The 18,094-nt window shown below is 42.1% G+C and overlaps 1 protein-coding gene across 3 annotated transcripts in view; it reads left to right on the top strand.

Annotated features, from left to right (window-relative positions):
* Positions 1-16,121, top strand: part of ssh2b (slingshot protein phosphatase 2b) — a 35,763-nt gene extending 19,642 nt beyond the window's left edge. For 2 of the 3 annotated variants that reach the window (XM_046867769.1, XM_046867770.1), the window contains 13 exons: positions 49-167; positions 270-334; positions 461-582; positions 688-753; positions 847-912; positions 998-1,192; positions 2,663-2,756; positions 5,645-5,773; positions 5,894-5,940; positions 6,032-6,178; positions 7,448-7,648; positions 8,383-9,268; positions 13,464-16,121. In XM_046867769.1, coding sequence (XP_046723725.1) covers positions 49-167; positions 270-334; positions 461-582; positions 688-753; positions 847-912; positions 998-1,192; positions 2,663-2,756; positions 5,645-5,773; positions 5,894-5,940; positions 6,032-6,178; positions 7,448-7,648; positions 8,383-9,268; positions 13,464-14,747 — 3,421 coding nt within the window. In that variant the 3' untranslated portion in view covers positions 14,748-16,121. Of the gene's footprint in view, positions 1-48; positions 168-269; positions 335-460; positions 583-687; positions 754-846; positions 913-997; positions 1,193-2,662; positions 2,757-5,644; positions 5,774-5,893; positions 5,941-6,031; positions 6,179-7,447; positions 7,649-8,382; positions 9,269-10,560; positions 10,583-13,463 lie in introns of all 3 variants that reach the window. The other variant, XM_046867771.1, reaches the window with a different exon arrangement.
* Positions 16,122-18,094: the final 1,973 nt, after the last annotated feature.

The raw sequence follows: 18,094 nt of genomic DNA, 5'->3' as shown, positions 1-18,094 counted from the left end.
AAATGAATGAATGGTGTATTGTTTTCTGTCTCTCTCGTTTTTTTTCAGCATCAGCGAGAACTTTCTAACAGTGAAAGGCGCCGCGCTCTTCCTCCCGCGGGGAAATGGCTCCTCCTCGTCGTCCGTCTGCTCCACGCGGATTACAGGGCAGCGCAACAAGCATGCGGGTATCCGGAAAATCCCATTCGCATGACACCAGCTTGGAAATCGATCGTAATGTGTGTATGAATGATTTATATATATATATTATTTTGGTACGTGCCATTTAGGAGATCTTCAGCAGCACCTGCAGACCATGTTCACCCTGCTCCGGCCAGAGGACAACATCCGTCTGGTGAACAATGCAAAAACAAAAACACACACACTTTTGTTAGCAGTTCATATTACCGTTTAAAAAGCTGTATCATTATACCGCTCGGGTCAGAATGAATACTTGTATTGACATAGTGGTGTCTGGCAGGCGGTGCGGTTGGAAAGCGTGCGCCCTCAATGCACACGCTACATGGTTGTAGTGACCACGAACGGACGGCAGGACACGGAGGAGAGTGTGGTGCTGGGCATGGACTTCAGCCCCTCAGACAGGTCAGTGTGTGGTACCGCATTTATCCATTTTCCAAGGAAAAAAAATGATACACCAGAGAAGTCCTGAAGTTCAATGTGTATCATTAAGTGTGTGTGTGCTTTTAGTTCCTGTTCCATAGGCCTGGTGCTTCCTCTCTGGAGTGACACACTGATCCATTTGGATGGAGATGGGTAAGAAAGCTGTGACCACTTTAAGCTGCAGTGTTCGAACTCATCCATAACATGCTAGTGTCGAATCTCACACTCGTCTCTCTCCTCTTCAAGGGGTTTCAGTGTATCCACAGATAACAGGATCCACGTTTTCAAGCCCGTCTCAGTCCAGGCCATGTGGTACGTCTCGGTCGAAGACAAGAAATGCATCGATTTGATTTTTTCTTCTCCCCAACATCAATTCTCCCCTCGTTCTCTTTTTCAGGTCGGCCCTGCAGTCTCTTCATAAGGCATGCGAGGTAGCACGCTGCCATAACTACTTCCCAGGCAGCCTCTTCCTGACCTGGGTCAGCTACTACCAGAGCCGCATGTCCTCGGACCAGGTGCACATCAACGAGTGGAACGCCATGCAGGACGTGCAGTCTCACCGTGCCGACTCGCCTGTGCTCTTCTCCGACGTGTATGTGCAAACATTCCTTCGCGTACTTCTCCTTTAAATGGTTTTTATATTCAGGACTTATTTAAAGAGCGCAAGCCAGAAGTTTGAGTGTCGAGCACCACTTACAGATTAGTGTGTTTCTTATTGTATGTTTCTTATAACCACCTAAACAGGATATAGACAGACAGACAGACAGACAGACAGACAGACAGACAGATAGACAGACAGACAGACAGACAGACAGCAGACAGACTATACTGCCAAAGGTTTGTGGACACCTGGTCATAAGTATGAGCTTTTTGAGCATCACATTCCACATTTAGTCCCAATTTGCTCATAGAATACCCTTCACTCTTCTAAGAAGATCTTCCTCTAGATTTTGGAGTTTGCTTGTGGACATTTGTGTTCATCAGCCACAAGGGTGTTAGTAAAGGCAGGTACTGATGTAGGTGAGGTGAGGAGGCCTGGGGTGCAATCAGTGTTTACATTCATCCCACAGGTGCTCAGTAGGGTTGAGTTCAGAGCTCTGAAAGAAGATGCTGCTCAAATCACAATCATGACATCATTTTTTTTTTTTTTTACTGCTGAGAAAATCTCCCAAACTATTTTCTCATATAGGAGGCACACAATTGTATAGCAGGTCTTTGGATGAGGAAGCATTACATTTTTCCTTCACTTGAACTTGAAGATCCACACTTGTTTCAGCATGACAAAGCCATGAAGATCTGCTTTCCATGGGTTTGAGTGGAAGATCTCCTGTTATTGCTCTTTAAACCCTATTGAACACCTTTGGGATGAAGGTGAACACTGACTGCACTCCAGGTCTCCTCACATCACCTCCATCAGGACCTGACTTTACTAACACCCTTGTGGCTAAATGAAATCTCACACAAATCTCCACAAAAATCTAGTGGAACATCTTCCCAGAAGAGTGGAGGTTATTATAACAGCAAATGGGGACTAAACGGGGAATATGATGTTTAAAAAGCATATCAGGTGTCCACAAACTTTTTTTATACAGTGTATATATATATAGTGTGTAATCACTGAAACGAGTCACATATGTGAAAGTTAGTGTGTAATTCATGCATTCTGTTACAGACAAACACATTTTGCGTGTGTTTACGTCTCGTGTGTGAGACTGTGGTTTTTCGAGCACGTCGGAACGGAAGCCTTAATGTCTGGTTGCGTTTCAGTTTGACTAAAAACTTAAGCGAAGGCTAAAGAGGATCGAGTTCAGAGAGTTCGTTCAGCACCAGTTTGCAGTCAGACACCAGCTCACTTGCACTTCCTGTTTGTGGGCACGTTATCAGCCAGGCTGCCATGCCACACACTTCGTTCAGCATCGCCCGTGTTTGTTTAGCTGATGTGTGTAAATGGCAACGGACGGGTTTCTTACTTGCTTCTTGTTTCGCTTCGGTGAGAATGAGTTTGTGCAAAAGTAATTGTTTAATGGCCCCTGTATAAAGACTATGTGTAATGTGACTTCAGGCCAAACGAGCGAGAGAGAACGGAGAGACTGATCAAGACACGCCTGAGAGAGATCATGATGCAGAAAGACTTGGAGAATGTCACCTCTAAAGAGGTGCGCACACACACACACACACACACACACACACACACACACACACACACACATACACATACTTTCTCATACAAACAGCGCCCTCCACTGGCACTTGCACACCAAATCAAAGGTCTGCAGACTCAAGGTCCTGCTATGGCCATCTCAGTTTCTTGACTTGAACCTCATGGATACCCGTAGGATGAAAAGAAGAGGAGGGACGAAGAAATGTACATTTGAAGGATCTGGCGATTCAGTAGACATTATAGGAGATGACTAAGAGCTGTTAAAAAATGGCGCTATTGACTGTGGCACACGTGTTTAAGTCTTTATCAGATAAAATAGTGTTTTGTTTGCTTGAGATGTATAAGAGCGAAACATTTTTAGGACAAAAAGACCATTTTCTATAACCATTTTTGATCATATTTACCAGAGGGACAATATTAGTAAAATCATATATATATATATATATATATATATATATATATATATATATATATATATATATATATATGAAAAGCATATTTCCCCTTTTTTGATGCAGTACGATCTGATTTTGATTCGATCCAACACAGTGCGACGCAGTGGACAAAATATGATGCTATGCAATTCAGTATGGTACAAATGGTTCACTTTTATTTCTTCGGTTCTGACAGACAGTTTGCTTCAAGTAGTTCTTGTTCGGTTCTTGCTCATATGAGCTTCCTCTGAGTCTTAAAAAGTAAAAATAAACCTAAAAAACTCAGTTTTAGGCCTTAAAAAGTCTTACATTCGCTGTTCCAGGTCTAAAATAATGTTAGACAGCTCTTAATGTTCCCAATGTCCATGTAACGGCACCTTTAACGCTCACTGAAATGCTCTCGTGGCACTTTAGAATTCATTTTTCTTTGTTTCCAATCAGCCAATCAGCTTTCTGATACTGGTGTAAATCTCTCGTATTGTAGCACAAACGTATAACTGAGTTTATTTTTAATTGATAGAGAAGTGCAAGTTTAGCTTGGGAAAATAAAACGGTTGCTAACAACGTGTTTGTGTGCGTGTTTGATGCCATGGTACAAGTCTTAAATTTCATCCCCAATTGTCTTAAAAGGGTCTAAACATGTCTTGTTTGAACCTGTAGAAACCTGTCAGACACAGCATGGTCTGTGGAAATATGAAAATGTTTTACACGAACCCTGTGATGCTGGACAAATAAAGCGCCAGTTTCGTGTATATAGTAGGAATGTCAAATTCAAATGTAGTCAAATCAGGGGGGGGGATTTTACAGACTCAAACATTGTTGTACAGTGTCAAGTGAAGTCAAGAGGCTTTTATTGTCATTTCTACTATACACAGCGGTCCACAGTACACAGTAAAAACGAGACAACGTTCCTCCAGAACCCTGGTGCTACACTAAACAACATAGAGCTACAACACAAAGCTACATAAAGTGCAACCTAGTGCAAACATTGCAGACGAAAAACAGTACAGACAGACAGTGCAGACAGACAACACAAGACAGACAGACAACACAGTTTCTATTAAAAACACACAAGTGAAAGGAAATGAAACTACGTGTTTATATGCGAGGATTCATCCCTCTGTCATTTATAATCCTGCATTCGGACTGGAATTTCCTACCTAAGCTGAGGAGGGAGAAGAAAGCATAACCAAAAAAAACACAATTTCTCCCTCAAACCACCAGTTCATGTTGTGACGTCATGTTAAATCAACATGGCCCTCAGAGAATGAGGAACAGATATAAAGTAGTACGTCTTTGACTTTGAACGAGTTCAACTGAATCTACAAAGTCTCCTGGGTAGATTAGAGATTAATCAGGATCTCTTTTATTTTGTATCACTTGCTAACCTCAGTGTTTGCAGAGACATTCTTATCTTTCGGAGCAGGTATTCTGCGTTAACATGCTATTATTATATTATAGATCAGAAAATCTGTTATTAGTTGAAGTCAAATTTCCACTTAAGCCTTGGAATGTTAAAAGTGTGGAAACACAGAGCCTTCTGGTTTTTGAGGGACACACGCATGTTCCTTTTGTTTCTATGCAGCTCAGTAATCTAAAGTATAAATATTTCCTTCGACCAAACAAATATATAAGACTTTATTTTCATTGAAAAATCCTCACTTAGCATGTACACAAGCTTTACACACACTCGGTATCCAGACAGTTCATTTCTCCAAACTTTATATTGCTGTGCCTCTTGTAAAACTTGCTAAAGATGTTCTTCACTATTTGGACATTTATATTTTTGCGATCCAGTTTATCCCAGATCAGTTCAATAGGATTTATGGGTGACTGGGCAGGTCATTCTATATATATATATATATATATATATATATATATATATATATATATATATATATATATATATATATAAAACACTCCTGCGGCTCTCTAAATACGGTTCGGCTTATCGTCTTGTGTGGTGAAGTCGGGTTCCAAAGAGCTGCAGTCCAGACAGGATTGTGTGGTGTTGAAGTATTGAACGGTTGCCATGTTGGTACCTTTCACCCAACCTCCAGTGTCCAACCTTCCCTGCTCTAAAACAACCCCAAGGGTGAGGCAGTCTGATTACATCTTCGCTCATCTTCTTCATCTTACAGAAGTTGATAAGTTGAGATGTCACATTTGGACTCCACAGAGATTTCTTCTCCCCATTCTTATGTGTTTTTGCCTTTTACTGAGTTTGTTGCATTGAAGCAAATGGAACATGTTTGTGTGTCAAAAACCATAAAAGACTCTGTGTTTCGAAACTTTTCACAGGTGCTTGTATATTAGAGGACATTTTTTCGGTCTGCTATGGTTCCTTCCTAAATGTCGTTCCACCAAAAATCCAAGTCACCACCAAAGAATAAAATCTTTAATTCACTTGGTAAAAATTGCACCTCTGATTTCATCTCTGTCGTCTCAGATCCGCACCGAGCTGGAAATGCAGATGGGGTGTAACCTGCGTGAGTTTAAGGAGTACATCGATAATGAGATTATTGTCATCCTGGGTCAGATGGACAGTCCCACTGAGATCTTCGAGCACGTGTACCTGGTAATTATTTTATTATATCGCTTTCTGCTTTCATGCTATTCAAATTCAGTTTCCTGTTTACGGAACCCCTCACTTAGTCATTTAGCAACATACCACCACCTGTTTGCGTTTGTTTGGCAGGGTTCAGAATGGAACGCCTCGAATCTGGAAGAGCTACAGAACAGCGGGTAAGAGACCCAGACACCGCCCAAATACTCAGCTACAAGCATGACTACGAACGCACACGTCAAAACAAACCTTTTATTTCTTTGTCTTCAGGGTTCAGTACATCCTCAACGTGACCCGGGAGATCGATAACTTCTTCCCGGGTCTGTTCGAGTACCACAACATCCGCGTGTACGACGAGGAGGCGACCGATTTGCTGGCGTACTGGAACGACACGTATAAATTCATCTCCAGGGCGAAGTAAGTTCAGCTGCTGCTCCGGCCAGGCATCAGAACACGGAAAATCATGCTAGTATGCGTGTTTTTCTGCCACGTCTCACTTTTATAATTCCGTTCTTTTTGCTTGGCCGTGAGCAGCCATCTTGGTTTGATATCACTTGCTGGTGTCGGGGTTGAAATCCTTCTCCTTGTCACGCCTCCCAACAACATCTTCATTTACACATCTCTTAATACACTGGCATAACATTGACATTCTAACATTAAGATAAGCTAAACTAAGATAAGCTAAGATAAGATAAGATAAACTAAGATAAGATAAGATAAGATAAGCCTTTATTTGCCCACAGCGAGAAAATTCCCATGTTGCATCAGCAAAACAATGTGCAAATATAAAGCAGAGACACAGTACAAATATATACAGTATATAAATACAAAAGTAAACAAAAACAACAATAATAGTAGTTACACAATGAAACAAACAAACTGCACTCGGTTATTGCACAGTTTAAATTGTTGTTATTGGATAGTTGCGCAGTCGATATCGAACCAATATATTGAACAATGTACGACTATTGATCGAATAACACTGATGATTTCTTTATCATGGCACCTGTAAGTGGGTGGATTTTTTTATTAGGCAGCAAGTGAACATTTTGTCCTCAAAGGAATTTTGATTTTCATCAATGCACATGGTGAGAAGGCTGGTCCATGTGGTCCGATTTAACAGACGAGCTCCTGTAGCTCAAACTGCTAAAGAAGTTCATGATGTTGATGCTCCATGTTTCTTTTCGATTGGAGGCCACTCTGTGCAGCTGGGGACGGTTTCTCATCAACGCCCTGGGGATCCATGAAATTCTGGAGTACACTGACTCAGGACTACAGTTTGCATCTGATCACCATTACTGCACCTCAACATCATTTATCTGTGATAAATGGACATTTGGTGCATCCCAGATGAGGATGGTTTCCCTCTTGAGTCTGGTTCCTCTCAAGGTTTCTTCCTTATGCCGTCTCGGGGAGTTTTTCCTCGCCACGGTCGCCACCGGCTGGCTCATCAGGGACAAACTTACACTTATAAAGAACATCTTATTCCTTTTTATCACCACATTATCTGTGTAAAGCTGCTTTGAGACAATGTTCATTGTTAAAAGCGCAATACAAACAAAAATAAATTGCATCGAGGAGTGTTTTATCAGCAAATGTGGACCAACACAATATTAGGCAGGTGGTCATAATGCTTTGCCTGATCCGTGCATATAATAACAAACAACTGGACTTTTTTGTCTGCAGGAAAGCAGGAGCCAAGTGTCTGGTGCACTGTAAGATGGGCGTGAGCCGCTCGGCCTCCACTGTGATCGCCTACGCCATGAAGGAGTACGGCTGGGACCTGGAGCAAGCCTTCGACTACGTCAAAGAGCGCCGTGCCGTCACCAAACCCAACCCGTCCTTTATGAGGCAGCTGGAGGAGTATCAGGGCATCCTGTTGGCCAGGTGCACGCCTTTATTTGCATACACAATAAAACAAAAAGGAGGCTTAGGAGCCGAAGAGCCAGAACCACATATATTTACATAAACATTCAATAAGAACATGCTCATTCATAAGCTACTCAACTTGACATGTACCTAATAAAAGTAGGAGATACGTAGTGTACACTTGTTTTAAACAAATACGTACGACACAAAAAAAATAAAGTTGGGATTGCGGGGAAAAAGGCGGAAATCGCGAGAAATCGAGTCATAATTGTAAGAAAAAAGTCGGAATCCCGAGCCATTAGGTCGGAATTCGGAAAAAACAAAGTTGATTCAAGAGTAAAAAAAGGCAGACATGAAACTGACAGTTCAGTGGATGGCTGATTCTACTGATAAGAGTCAGTGTGTGAAAAAACCTGAGCTATGAACAGGGTTTGAAAGCTGTACATTCACAGCATTTGTTAGACGCTCGTATCTATTTATACAACTGTTCAAACATGCAGCAGTGGCATTTCGGTGGTGCTGGGATTTGAACTCATGACCTTCTGATCAGAAGTCCAAGATCATAACCACCGAGCTACAACCTGTATTGGGGCTGAAAGCACTGGCTCGCACGCCGTGTACCTGTTGGAGAGAAATCCATTAAAGATGAAATACATACATTTATGTTCAGTGATGCTCCGTTTATTCAACTTGCTCTTCTTTTCTTCTCTCTCCTCTACACTTTGCTGCATCTTTTCTTCTCACCTCAATAGCAGGCAGAGGCACAACAAGTTGTGGCGTTCCCATTCCGACAGCAACCTCTCTGATCACCACGAGCCCCTGGTCAAAACCCCCGCAGCGCAGTCGCTCGGCCGCTCGAACCCCCGCAACCTGAACAGCACCCAGGCGTCACCATCTCTCCAGGAGCTGCTCCAGACTCTCAGCCCTTCCTTGGGAACTGCAGGAGGGAAAAGAGTCAGCGAGCATGAAGCGCCTTTCTCAAACGGGCTCGGAAACTCTGCAGAAAGCCTCGCCGCCGAGGAACCGTCTGTTTTCCTTAAACCCAGAGCAGCTACAGTAGTGCCTGGTACGCGGCCCACTTCGGCGCCCGTGATAGTAGCGGAAACGGTTCCGGTGAGCCGGCCTTATCCTCCCGCTGCTCTTCATCACCCTGCCTCATCGCCGACACATCAGCCTGACACAGAGGCCAAAGCACTCAGTCACGAGCAGCCAGAGGCGTCTTCTCCTTCCAGAACCGGGTGCGTTAGGAGCCGAACCCCCGAGCCAAGCAGACAAGCTCCCAACTCGGCCTCAGCTGCAGGGCAGCACACACAGGTGCCTGAGCTTAGGCAAAAATTCAGCCAGCAAGTGCCTGACACAGAAGTGGACTGTCCAGGGCAAGGTCACGCCAAGGACGATAATCACCACCAACACCCCAGTGCCACAATACAGGAAGCGGCCCTTTCTGCCTCCTCTCCGCCAGCTCAGAGCCCTGACCGCATCGATTTCTTCAGTGCCAGAGAGAAATTCCTCGGCCTCTCTCAGGAGGCACAAAGCCGGGGCATTTCTGAGCAGACGCTTCGAGATAAATGTCCGAACCAGGAGTCGAAGCTCGGGATTCCTGAACACTCCGTTAAAGGGGAGGATGATCAGAAAAAGGTAGGTCCAAAAACCCCCCCAAAAAAACCGTTTGATCCAAAGTAGGCTTGTGCGATATTGATTTTTTTTCAATCCTGTTTTTTTTTTTTTTTTTTTTTTATAATTATAATCACCTGGGAAGTTTTCCACAGAGGTTTTAACGATACACAAAATTCACAGTTCGGTTCAATTTCGCTACGGTCGGGGGAAGAAATGCAAAACATACAATTGCCTGCCGTTTTTTTTTATGTTTTAACATTCGTAAACGCAACACCAAAGAAAACTCCTGGTTTCAATCGAAAATAAAATATACAATTCGAATTAATAATAATCAATAACAATAATAATAATTAATAATCAAATTAATGCAGTACACTTTTTTATCACATTGATTAAATTGAGTAATCGAAATAATAAACAAAATGGAATTCACAAAATAAAATAAAATAAATGGAAAGATTAAATAGTTTACATTTGTTAGACCTCATCTGCGTAATATAATTGCGTACGTGTGTGTGCGTGTGTGTGTGTGTGTGTTTTACATTTAATATTTTATTTTCAAAAATGTCCTATTTATTTGAGCATTCTTTAACAAATGTCTGCACTTAAGAAATACAAGATATTTATTTATTTATTTATTTATTTATTTATTTATTCAGTTCATTTATTCATCAATTAATTAATTTATATGCGGAATTGTCTGGAATTTATCCTTTTAAGAAGCTGCACAAAATAAAAGGACTGTTCAGTACAAATACACCCCCTAGTCTTTACGTAACATATTTATATATAAAACACAAAATTACTTTAAAAATCAGCCTAAGAACTAAAGCATTTGTTAAACAAACAGATTTCATTTAGCTAATTAGCATTAGGTTTTATTATATTTGTATTTATTTTTACACAGATAATAATAATGCTATTCATAATTGCTCAATAAAACATCATTGTAGGGTTACGCCCCGCCAAAACCCCCAATGCTAATCAGATGATGCTAATGGCCTGGTGCGTATTTTTTTGTTTAGCGAACCGCAGCAGATTTAAAATGACGCAGTAAATGACGTCAGGAACGCAGCCGGCGACGTTGCGGCAGGCAAATGGATGCAAAATGAACCGAAGGACCTGATTATCTGTGTTGTTTATTTTTACAAATTTCAAACGAGTTGTTTTTGTTTTTTATGTATTAAATTGAATATCCGAATTCTTAAAATCTTTTGTTGATCACTATAATATCGCACAAGCCGCTTGAAAACAGTGGATTTCTCTGAAGCCAAAAAAAATGCTTAAATCGCTGTTGTAATTTTTGATTACAGCAACGGAGTAGTGTTGCTGAGAGTAAGTGCGACACTTCTATTAAAACTCACGTGTCTCGACATCCCATACCCCACCGTAACCATGCTTCGAGTTTGAAACTCGTGTCATTTGGCTGCCACCCTGTGGTGAAAAGGAATGCTGCATGGGGTTCCCCATTTCCATGATGGTGTTGGTGGTCCGAAACGGTGTCCGTCATTCTTTGGTGTTCTTCACTTATGGCTTGTTTCCACCAAAACTGCAGAACCTTTTAAGGAACCAAATGGGCTTGGAATTATCATGAAAGAGCACAGGGGTCAGGATCGTTAACATTAAGTGGGCAACCGACACAAGATTTTGTTTTACAGACGCTACACTTGGCAGGTCATTTTATATGCTCATTACGTGTACATATCCGAACGAGCAATCATGTATTAGAGGTTGGCCGATAGTGGATTTTATCGATAACTAGTTAAATTGTATTTGCCGACAACCGATTAACCAAACAATAGTTTTAAAAATGGATACTGGATTAAAAACAAAACACTCCATGTAAAATAGTACAGAACTTTATTACAAACATAAAAAAGTGCTAAATCATAAATATGTACCAAATTATATAAATATAAATATTTTAATTAATTAATAGAATCGAATCATTAATAAATGATAAATAATAAATATAATATAGCGCTCTCAGTGCAGCACGCCTTTTGACGTGTAAAAACAACAGCATGTGGTGTCAGCTATTCACCTCTAGAGGCCGCTCTCCTAATGACAGCGGACCAGAAGCCGGAAAAACTATCGGTATGCATTTTTGCTGATATCCGATAGTTCCAGCGATCAACTATCGGTGCTGATTAATCGGTCGACCCCTAATAGTTTATGCTTACCATGGTTGTGCTGGTTTGAGTATGTCTGTCTGATGATCTTCTGTGATTTTTACTCCAAAAATCTCTTAGAGTTTACATAGAATGGTACATGAGGTTTTTATTCCAACCAATACACAACAGATTCCACCAGATTTTTATTTTCAATGGACTCTTATCCCTTGTTTGGTTTAAATAAAAAACCTGTATCCACACTGGCCCTTTGTGGAAAATCGTGAACACCACCTCTGCTCTAGAGATTTTTGGAATTAAAATCCCAGAAGGTCATCAGACAGAAATACTCAAACTAGCAATCCATGGGGAGGAGCTCAGTGGTTAAGGTTGTGGGTTTCTAAACAGAAGGTTGGGGGTTCAAGCCTCAGTATCACCAAGCTATCTCTCTTGTGGCCCCTGAGCAAGGCCCCTCAGTGCTCCAGCTCTGCTGTATCATGGCTGACCCTGCACTCTGACCCCAGCTTTCTAACATCACTGTGATATACAAGGAAGTCATTTCACTGTGCTGACAAGTATAAAGCACCTTTCTTTTTTTCATGTCTCCCACCGGTGTGTGTTCAGAGTACAACTGTCTCTTCAGTCACCAGATCTGAATCCATTGGTGTGTAGTAGAACAGCAGAGAGAAAAGAGAGAGAGAGAGAGAGAGAGAGAGAGAGAAAGAGAGAGACAGCATGAACGTGCAGCTGGCAAATCTGCAGCGATTATGTCATGCAGTCACGTCAGCATCAAGGAATCCTGTTTACGAAGAACTGGAGATGTTCTAATAGCAAAGCCTCGCCCGGGATTAGTATGGCGTTCCTAATTAAGTGGCCAGCGCAGGAGGCTTTGGAAACTGATTGCGATTTTTATTCGCTTGTTTAAAGCGGCACGACGGAACCATGCACGATATACAGTTTTCACATAATATATCTCAAACAGTTTACAAAGCAATAATTATTTATTACATTTTGACATTATTTTAATAAAAGAGGTTTTATAAAGAGCTTCTTACTCATTTGTAGTTTATAGTGGCTGTGCTGAATCTGATTTTATATCTTATATATATTTTATTTTCTTCTGGACGATTTGAGTTGAGCATTTGAGCACTTTTACTATCAGGTACACTTTGAAAACCACGGGAACTAAAGTGCCCACCCCCTGGCTCTGTCTCTTAAGGGGGGGAACTTGAGCAAAACATCATTTATTTGGAATATTTTGTCTTATTAATGCATTATTTTAGTGACAGATTCACTGTGAAATAAGTGAGATTGAGCAGAGTGGACTGGCCGTAGCTCAGTTGAAATATTTTCATTTAAAAATGTCAAAAATGGACCGCTTTAATTTCAGTCAACTCAAAAACAAGCACCTCAAATTCAGCTGCAAATGTACCATTTGGCTGGAAGGTGGGCAGGTTGTAGCTTAGTGGTTAAGGCATTGGATTTGAAGGTCATGAGTTCAAATCCCAGCCACACCAAGCTGCCATTCATGGGACCCTTGAGCAAGGCCCTTAACCCTATAGCTGCTCTGTTGTATAAATGAGAAATGTAAGTCGCTCTGTATAAGGGGTCTGCCAAATGCCATAAATGTAGATTTATGAACGTGTCATATTCCTCACGTCGTGGTGTAAAATAGTATGGTGTAGGAACGTGTCTGGGTTTGATTGTCAGCCGTCTGCAAGTGTAAAATTGTGCATGTTGCATGTATGTGACCTGTAAGTAAGGAGGTAGTGGTCAAAAGCTTGCATAGACGGAGCTGAAGTCGATTCATTAATGTATCTTCACGAATTAAATTTGTCCTTTATAGTGCTCCTACGTACTACACAACTTCGCTTCTACACAACTTCAGCCATTGTGTTGCTGATGGGCTGCAGTTTTAGTACTCACTTGTTCTTATAGTTTATTCGTTCTTCACTTTTCTCAATCAAACATTGTGCTGAAAAAGGTTCCTGGAAGTAGTTTTAGAAACTTTTCAACCTGAGTTCCTGAAAAGGTTCCTGTGGTGGAAATCTGCCTGTAAAACCATGTCTGTCCCAAGCCTTACCGATTTGTATTCTCTTTTTCAGGAGAACTGCAGTGTTTCGGTTTATAACACAGTCTCAGAACTGGAGTCCGCGAGGCCCAGCGTAACTTCTCCCCCTCCCCCTGCCAGCCAACCGGATTCCAGTAGCTTAAAGGAGGAGGAGGAGCTAGTCAAAAACTCACCGGAAGTGGAGAAGGTGGAGCTCCACGAGGCGCTCCAAAGTGACTGGTCAAAGGGTACAGTGCGGCGAGCCACCAGGCAGCTAGAACAGAAGATGAAGCAAGACGTTTCATCGTCAACGCTGCTACAGAGTGCTCTCGGCTGTCCTTTTGATCATCCCGTGCTCAGCACCAGCAGCAGAGACAGAACCGAGAACACTTCATCTGATTTAGACCTCTTCCTTGATTTGAGCACTGTGCCAGCCCACCACCATCAGCCTGATGAAACAGCAGCGATAAAGGAGCAGATGGAGGAGCTTTTACCTGTAGAGGAAGGGATGGGGAAAGGGTATAAAATAAGACTCAGGGAAGAAGAGCTTGAACACACTGGATTCCTCGAGACGAACGCGAGCCTCTCAGACTTGAAGCAAAGCCATTCCAGGTGTTCTTCAGAAGCGCTTTTTCAGCTCGAGGGTGTCACAGAGAAAGAGACAAGCACTGACTGGCTTTCTCAAGACCACCTGAGAGAGACGTGCGAGACTTTGAGGCAGCTCGGCGCGTTTCTCCACCAGCTGCGTGGCGGATCAGACAGGAGGCTCAGCCAGCCGTGGGCTGGAAACCAACCGAAAAGAGAGTGGAGCATTCAAGATCGAGCCAGAGAGGTCGAGGCGAGAATGCGTCAAGCTGGCCTGACCCCTCCCTCACTGATTAAGAGATCAGCCTCACTGGCTAAGCTCGGCTCCCTCGACCTGTTGGCTGACGATCTGAGCGAACTGGAGCGTAGTCCCGTGCCGTCCCCCTCGTCACAACCGTCGTCTCCGTGCCCTGCGAAGCCACGCCCTCACTCTTTTACCGACGATACCTCAAAAAAGAAGCGGGTTCTACCCAGGCGTACACCCTCCCTCCCTCCGACTTGCACAATTCGCCTCCCTTCTACTGGATCGCAAAACTGCCAGGCCGCACGAGTTCAGCACAAGGTCTCCCCGCCACTGCCAGACTCACCGTCATCCAGCGAGTGCTGTAGGCGAGGAAAGGTCCCCGATCCAGCGTCCACTCCGGTGCCAGCGCCTGCCTTAATCTCCGTGGCGACTCGGCAGCAGTATGGAAGGACTCACCCCTTGAGGAGGCTTAAAAAACGAACCTCGAACTCCTACTATCACACCATGTGACCCAGGCTGTTGTTTTTAATTGTGTTTGTGCTGCGTGCATGGTATTGTGTTGTTGTTTTTTTCACATACCTCAGTGGGCCTTACAAATTTAAATAAAACTGCCGGTTGGCTTTCGGAGGCTGATCATCAGATACACAATTAGAGGTCGACCGATTGTGGATTTTACTGATGCTAGGATCAAAGCTGTGCACCTTTTTGCCGATAATCGATAAATCAAGCGATAGTTTTTAAAATAGACACTGGAAAAATGTATTACAAAAAAAAACAATACTAAATCATGAAAATGTGCTTAACGGAATAAATATGAATATATACATTAATATATATATATATATATATATATATATATATATATATATATATATATATATATATAACTATATAATTAATAAATGATTGTGCTCTTCATGCAGCGCGCAGTCTTGCGTGCAAAAAACGAACAGCACTTGCCGTCTCGCCACCAGAGGCCGCTCTCGTAATGACAGCAGACCGGAAGCCGGAAAAACTATCGGTATGGATTACAGATTGGTATTGACTATCTGTGCCAATTATTTGGCAAAACCCGATTTATCGGTCGACCTCTATACAAAATGGAGCAAGAAGTTAGAGATGAGGGAAGTTAATAGTCTGTGCGATGGGGCTGATAGGGGGCAGGTTTAATCCCAGACCCTTCAGCAATGAAAAGCCTTCGAAAGGTTCCACACTTTGCACAATATCGGGCAAATGGTTTAATACAAACAAGTGTAGAGGTTCCTCTCAGCCTGCGGCATCTCACTGCTGAATGCTAATGCTCTGACCTGGATTTCTTTCTCTTTTGGAGATTTATTCTGTGTGTGTGCGGACGAGATAAAGAATCTTGGACGAATAAATGTTCAAATCCATTCAGCTATGTACGTGGTGCAAAGTGGTTCTGGAAGTCTGATTAGTGTGCATGTTATGCTCAATTAAGAACGGGATAAGATGTATGCTAGGTAGAACGTAGATCTCCGGGGCTTAGTGGATGTATGTATAGATTCCTTTTTAATGAATGTGTGTGTATGACTGTCTATGTAAATGTGTGTGTGCACCTTTTTATTTTTTCTCAAATTCAATTTGAAAAGTGCAGTTTCTCCTTTTAGTTTTTTTTTTTTTGTTCAGTAAAATAAACAAATGTGAGGGAGTTTTTCATATGCACTTTATCTTTTTTATTACGTTTCCCATTTTTTAAAAGAATCTGTGGTTTGTAATCTGGACGCATGCTGGCTGCGTGTGTGTGTGTGTGTGTGTGTAGGATGCAATGTGCAATGTAGTCTGTTTTTTTCTGTTTCTTGTGAAACTGGATTTTCTTTTTACTCTGCTTAAACTGTGACAATTAAAGAGAAAATCGATCACAAATCTTTCTGTCCCATAAGATGTTGACTTCAAATCATTAGGAATTTTTAATAAAGGTTTGAATATATGGTGGGAAAAGTATAGTGGCATTTTACCGCTTTTGAGAGACACGTGCATGTTTGTTTTGTTTCTATGAAAATTGAATATATAAATGTTCAGATTTTTAAATCCTCCATTACCATGAGGAACAGCTTTACACACCCTCGGCATCCTGACAGTTCGGTTCTCCAAACGTTCAGCTGAAATTCTGTGCTGTGCCTCTTGTTAAACTTGCCAAAGATGTTCTTCACTAGTTGGAGATTTCTTTAGGATATAGTTCCTCCCAGAGCAGTTCAATAAGATTTAGGTGCGGTGACATTTCCAGACGGAAATACGTGGTGTTGAAGTATGGAATGGTTGCCATGTTGTTTCGGGATTCCTTCCCTGCTCCAAAACAACCCCAAATCATAAGCTTCCATCTCCATGTTTGACTATGGGGGTGAGGCAGTCTGCTGTTCTGTTGGTTCAGTATTCCTTTGACCTTTTAATCGACATGTATATACTGAGTTCTCCAAATATAATCAGAAACTTGTGAAGTGGAATGTAACAGAGTTACATGTATTTCATCCAAAACCTACTCCTATTGCCTAATGTGACATTTTGATAAAAATTGATGCCGTTTCATTACCCTAGTTTGAAAAACATTCATGTGTCTTTAAAAAAATCATAGAAAACCAGATGATTTCAAACCTTTTCTCAGGCTCTGTTTACAAATGATTACAAACTGTTTCTTGTTGTCATGACCAAGAACAAAATGCAACAAAAAAAAGATTCTTTACTTTCAGTAGTCACTTATTCAACCCACAGACTCACTTTCATCTCTGGTGGGGTAACGAAAAATCCGATATGGAAACCCTGAAAATGACCCGTTTATTAACCTGATCAATAACACTAATGTGTAATTACTCATAAATATAACCTGCCCATCACCACTGCAAACAGGAAAGGGCTCATAGCCGATCCTTGATGCAGTCTAACCTGCACCTTGAACCAGACTGTCGTTTCTACCGCACACTTCACTGCTGTCACACTGTCCTCATACATGTCCTGCACCACCCTCACATATTCTCTGACACACCAGGCTTCCTCATACAATACCACAACTCCTCTCTCGGCACACAATACAACTCCTTCTGACCTTCTCTATACTTCTCCATCAACATTCTCAAAGCAAATAATGTGTCTGTGGTGCTTTTCCTCAGCATGAAACCATACTGCTGCTCAAAGATGGTCACCTCTTCTCTCAGCCTGGCTTCCACTACTCTTTCCCATAACTTCATGATGTGACCGATCAACTTTATTCAACTGTAGTTACTGCAGGTCTGCACCACCCGCATACTTCATCTCTAGCACAAGCATCAATACTAATCTTATAAAATGACCCCAGGTTTTCCGTGCATTATGGTTTTCCTGTGGATTTGAAATAAAGGCAAATGTTTTTGTGCAGTTTTTCGTTTATCGCGGATGGTTTCAGAAACATTGATGAATGGGGGATTACTGTATATATATTTATATAATTGGAGTAGAAGACAGGAGGTGGAGCTGGAGGTAGCAGAGCTGAAGATGTTGAGGTTTTCGTTGGGAGTGACGATGGGGTACAGGATTAGAAATTAGTTTATTAGGGGGGCGGCGCATGTAGGACGTTTTGAAGACGAAGTGAGGGAGGTGAGATTGAGATGGTTTGGATATGTGAAGAGGAGGGACATGGGGTATATCAGTAGGAGAATGCTGAGGATGGAGCCACCAGGAAAGAGGAAAAGAGGAAGACCAAGGAGGAGGTTTATTGATGTGGTGAGGGAAGACATGCAGTTAGTTGGTTTGAAAGGGGCAGCTGTAGAGGACAGAGGGGTATGGAGACGGATGATCCGCTGTAGCGCCCCCTAATGGTAGCAGCCGGAAGAATAAGACCGAAAATTCGTCCAAACATTCTAACTCGA

The sequence above is a fragment of the Silurus meridionalis genome, chromosome 15, assembly GCF_014805685.1.
Source record: "Silurus meridionalis isolate SWU-2019-XX chromosome 15, ASM1480568v1, whole genome shotgun sequence".
NCBI lineage: Eukaryota > Metazoa > Chordata > Actinopteri > Siluriformes > Siluridae > Silurus > Silurus meridionalis.
The sequence above is the reverse complement of the archived record's forward strand: the minus strand, read 5'-3'. Positions and strand labels throughout refer to the sequence as shown.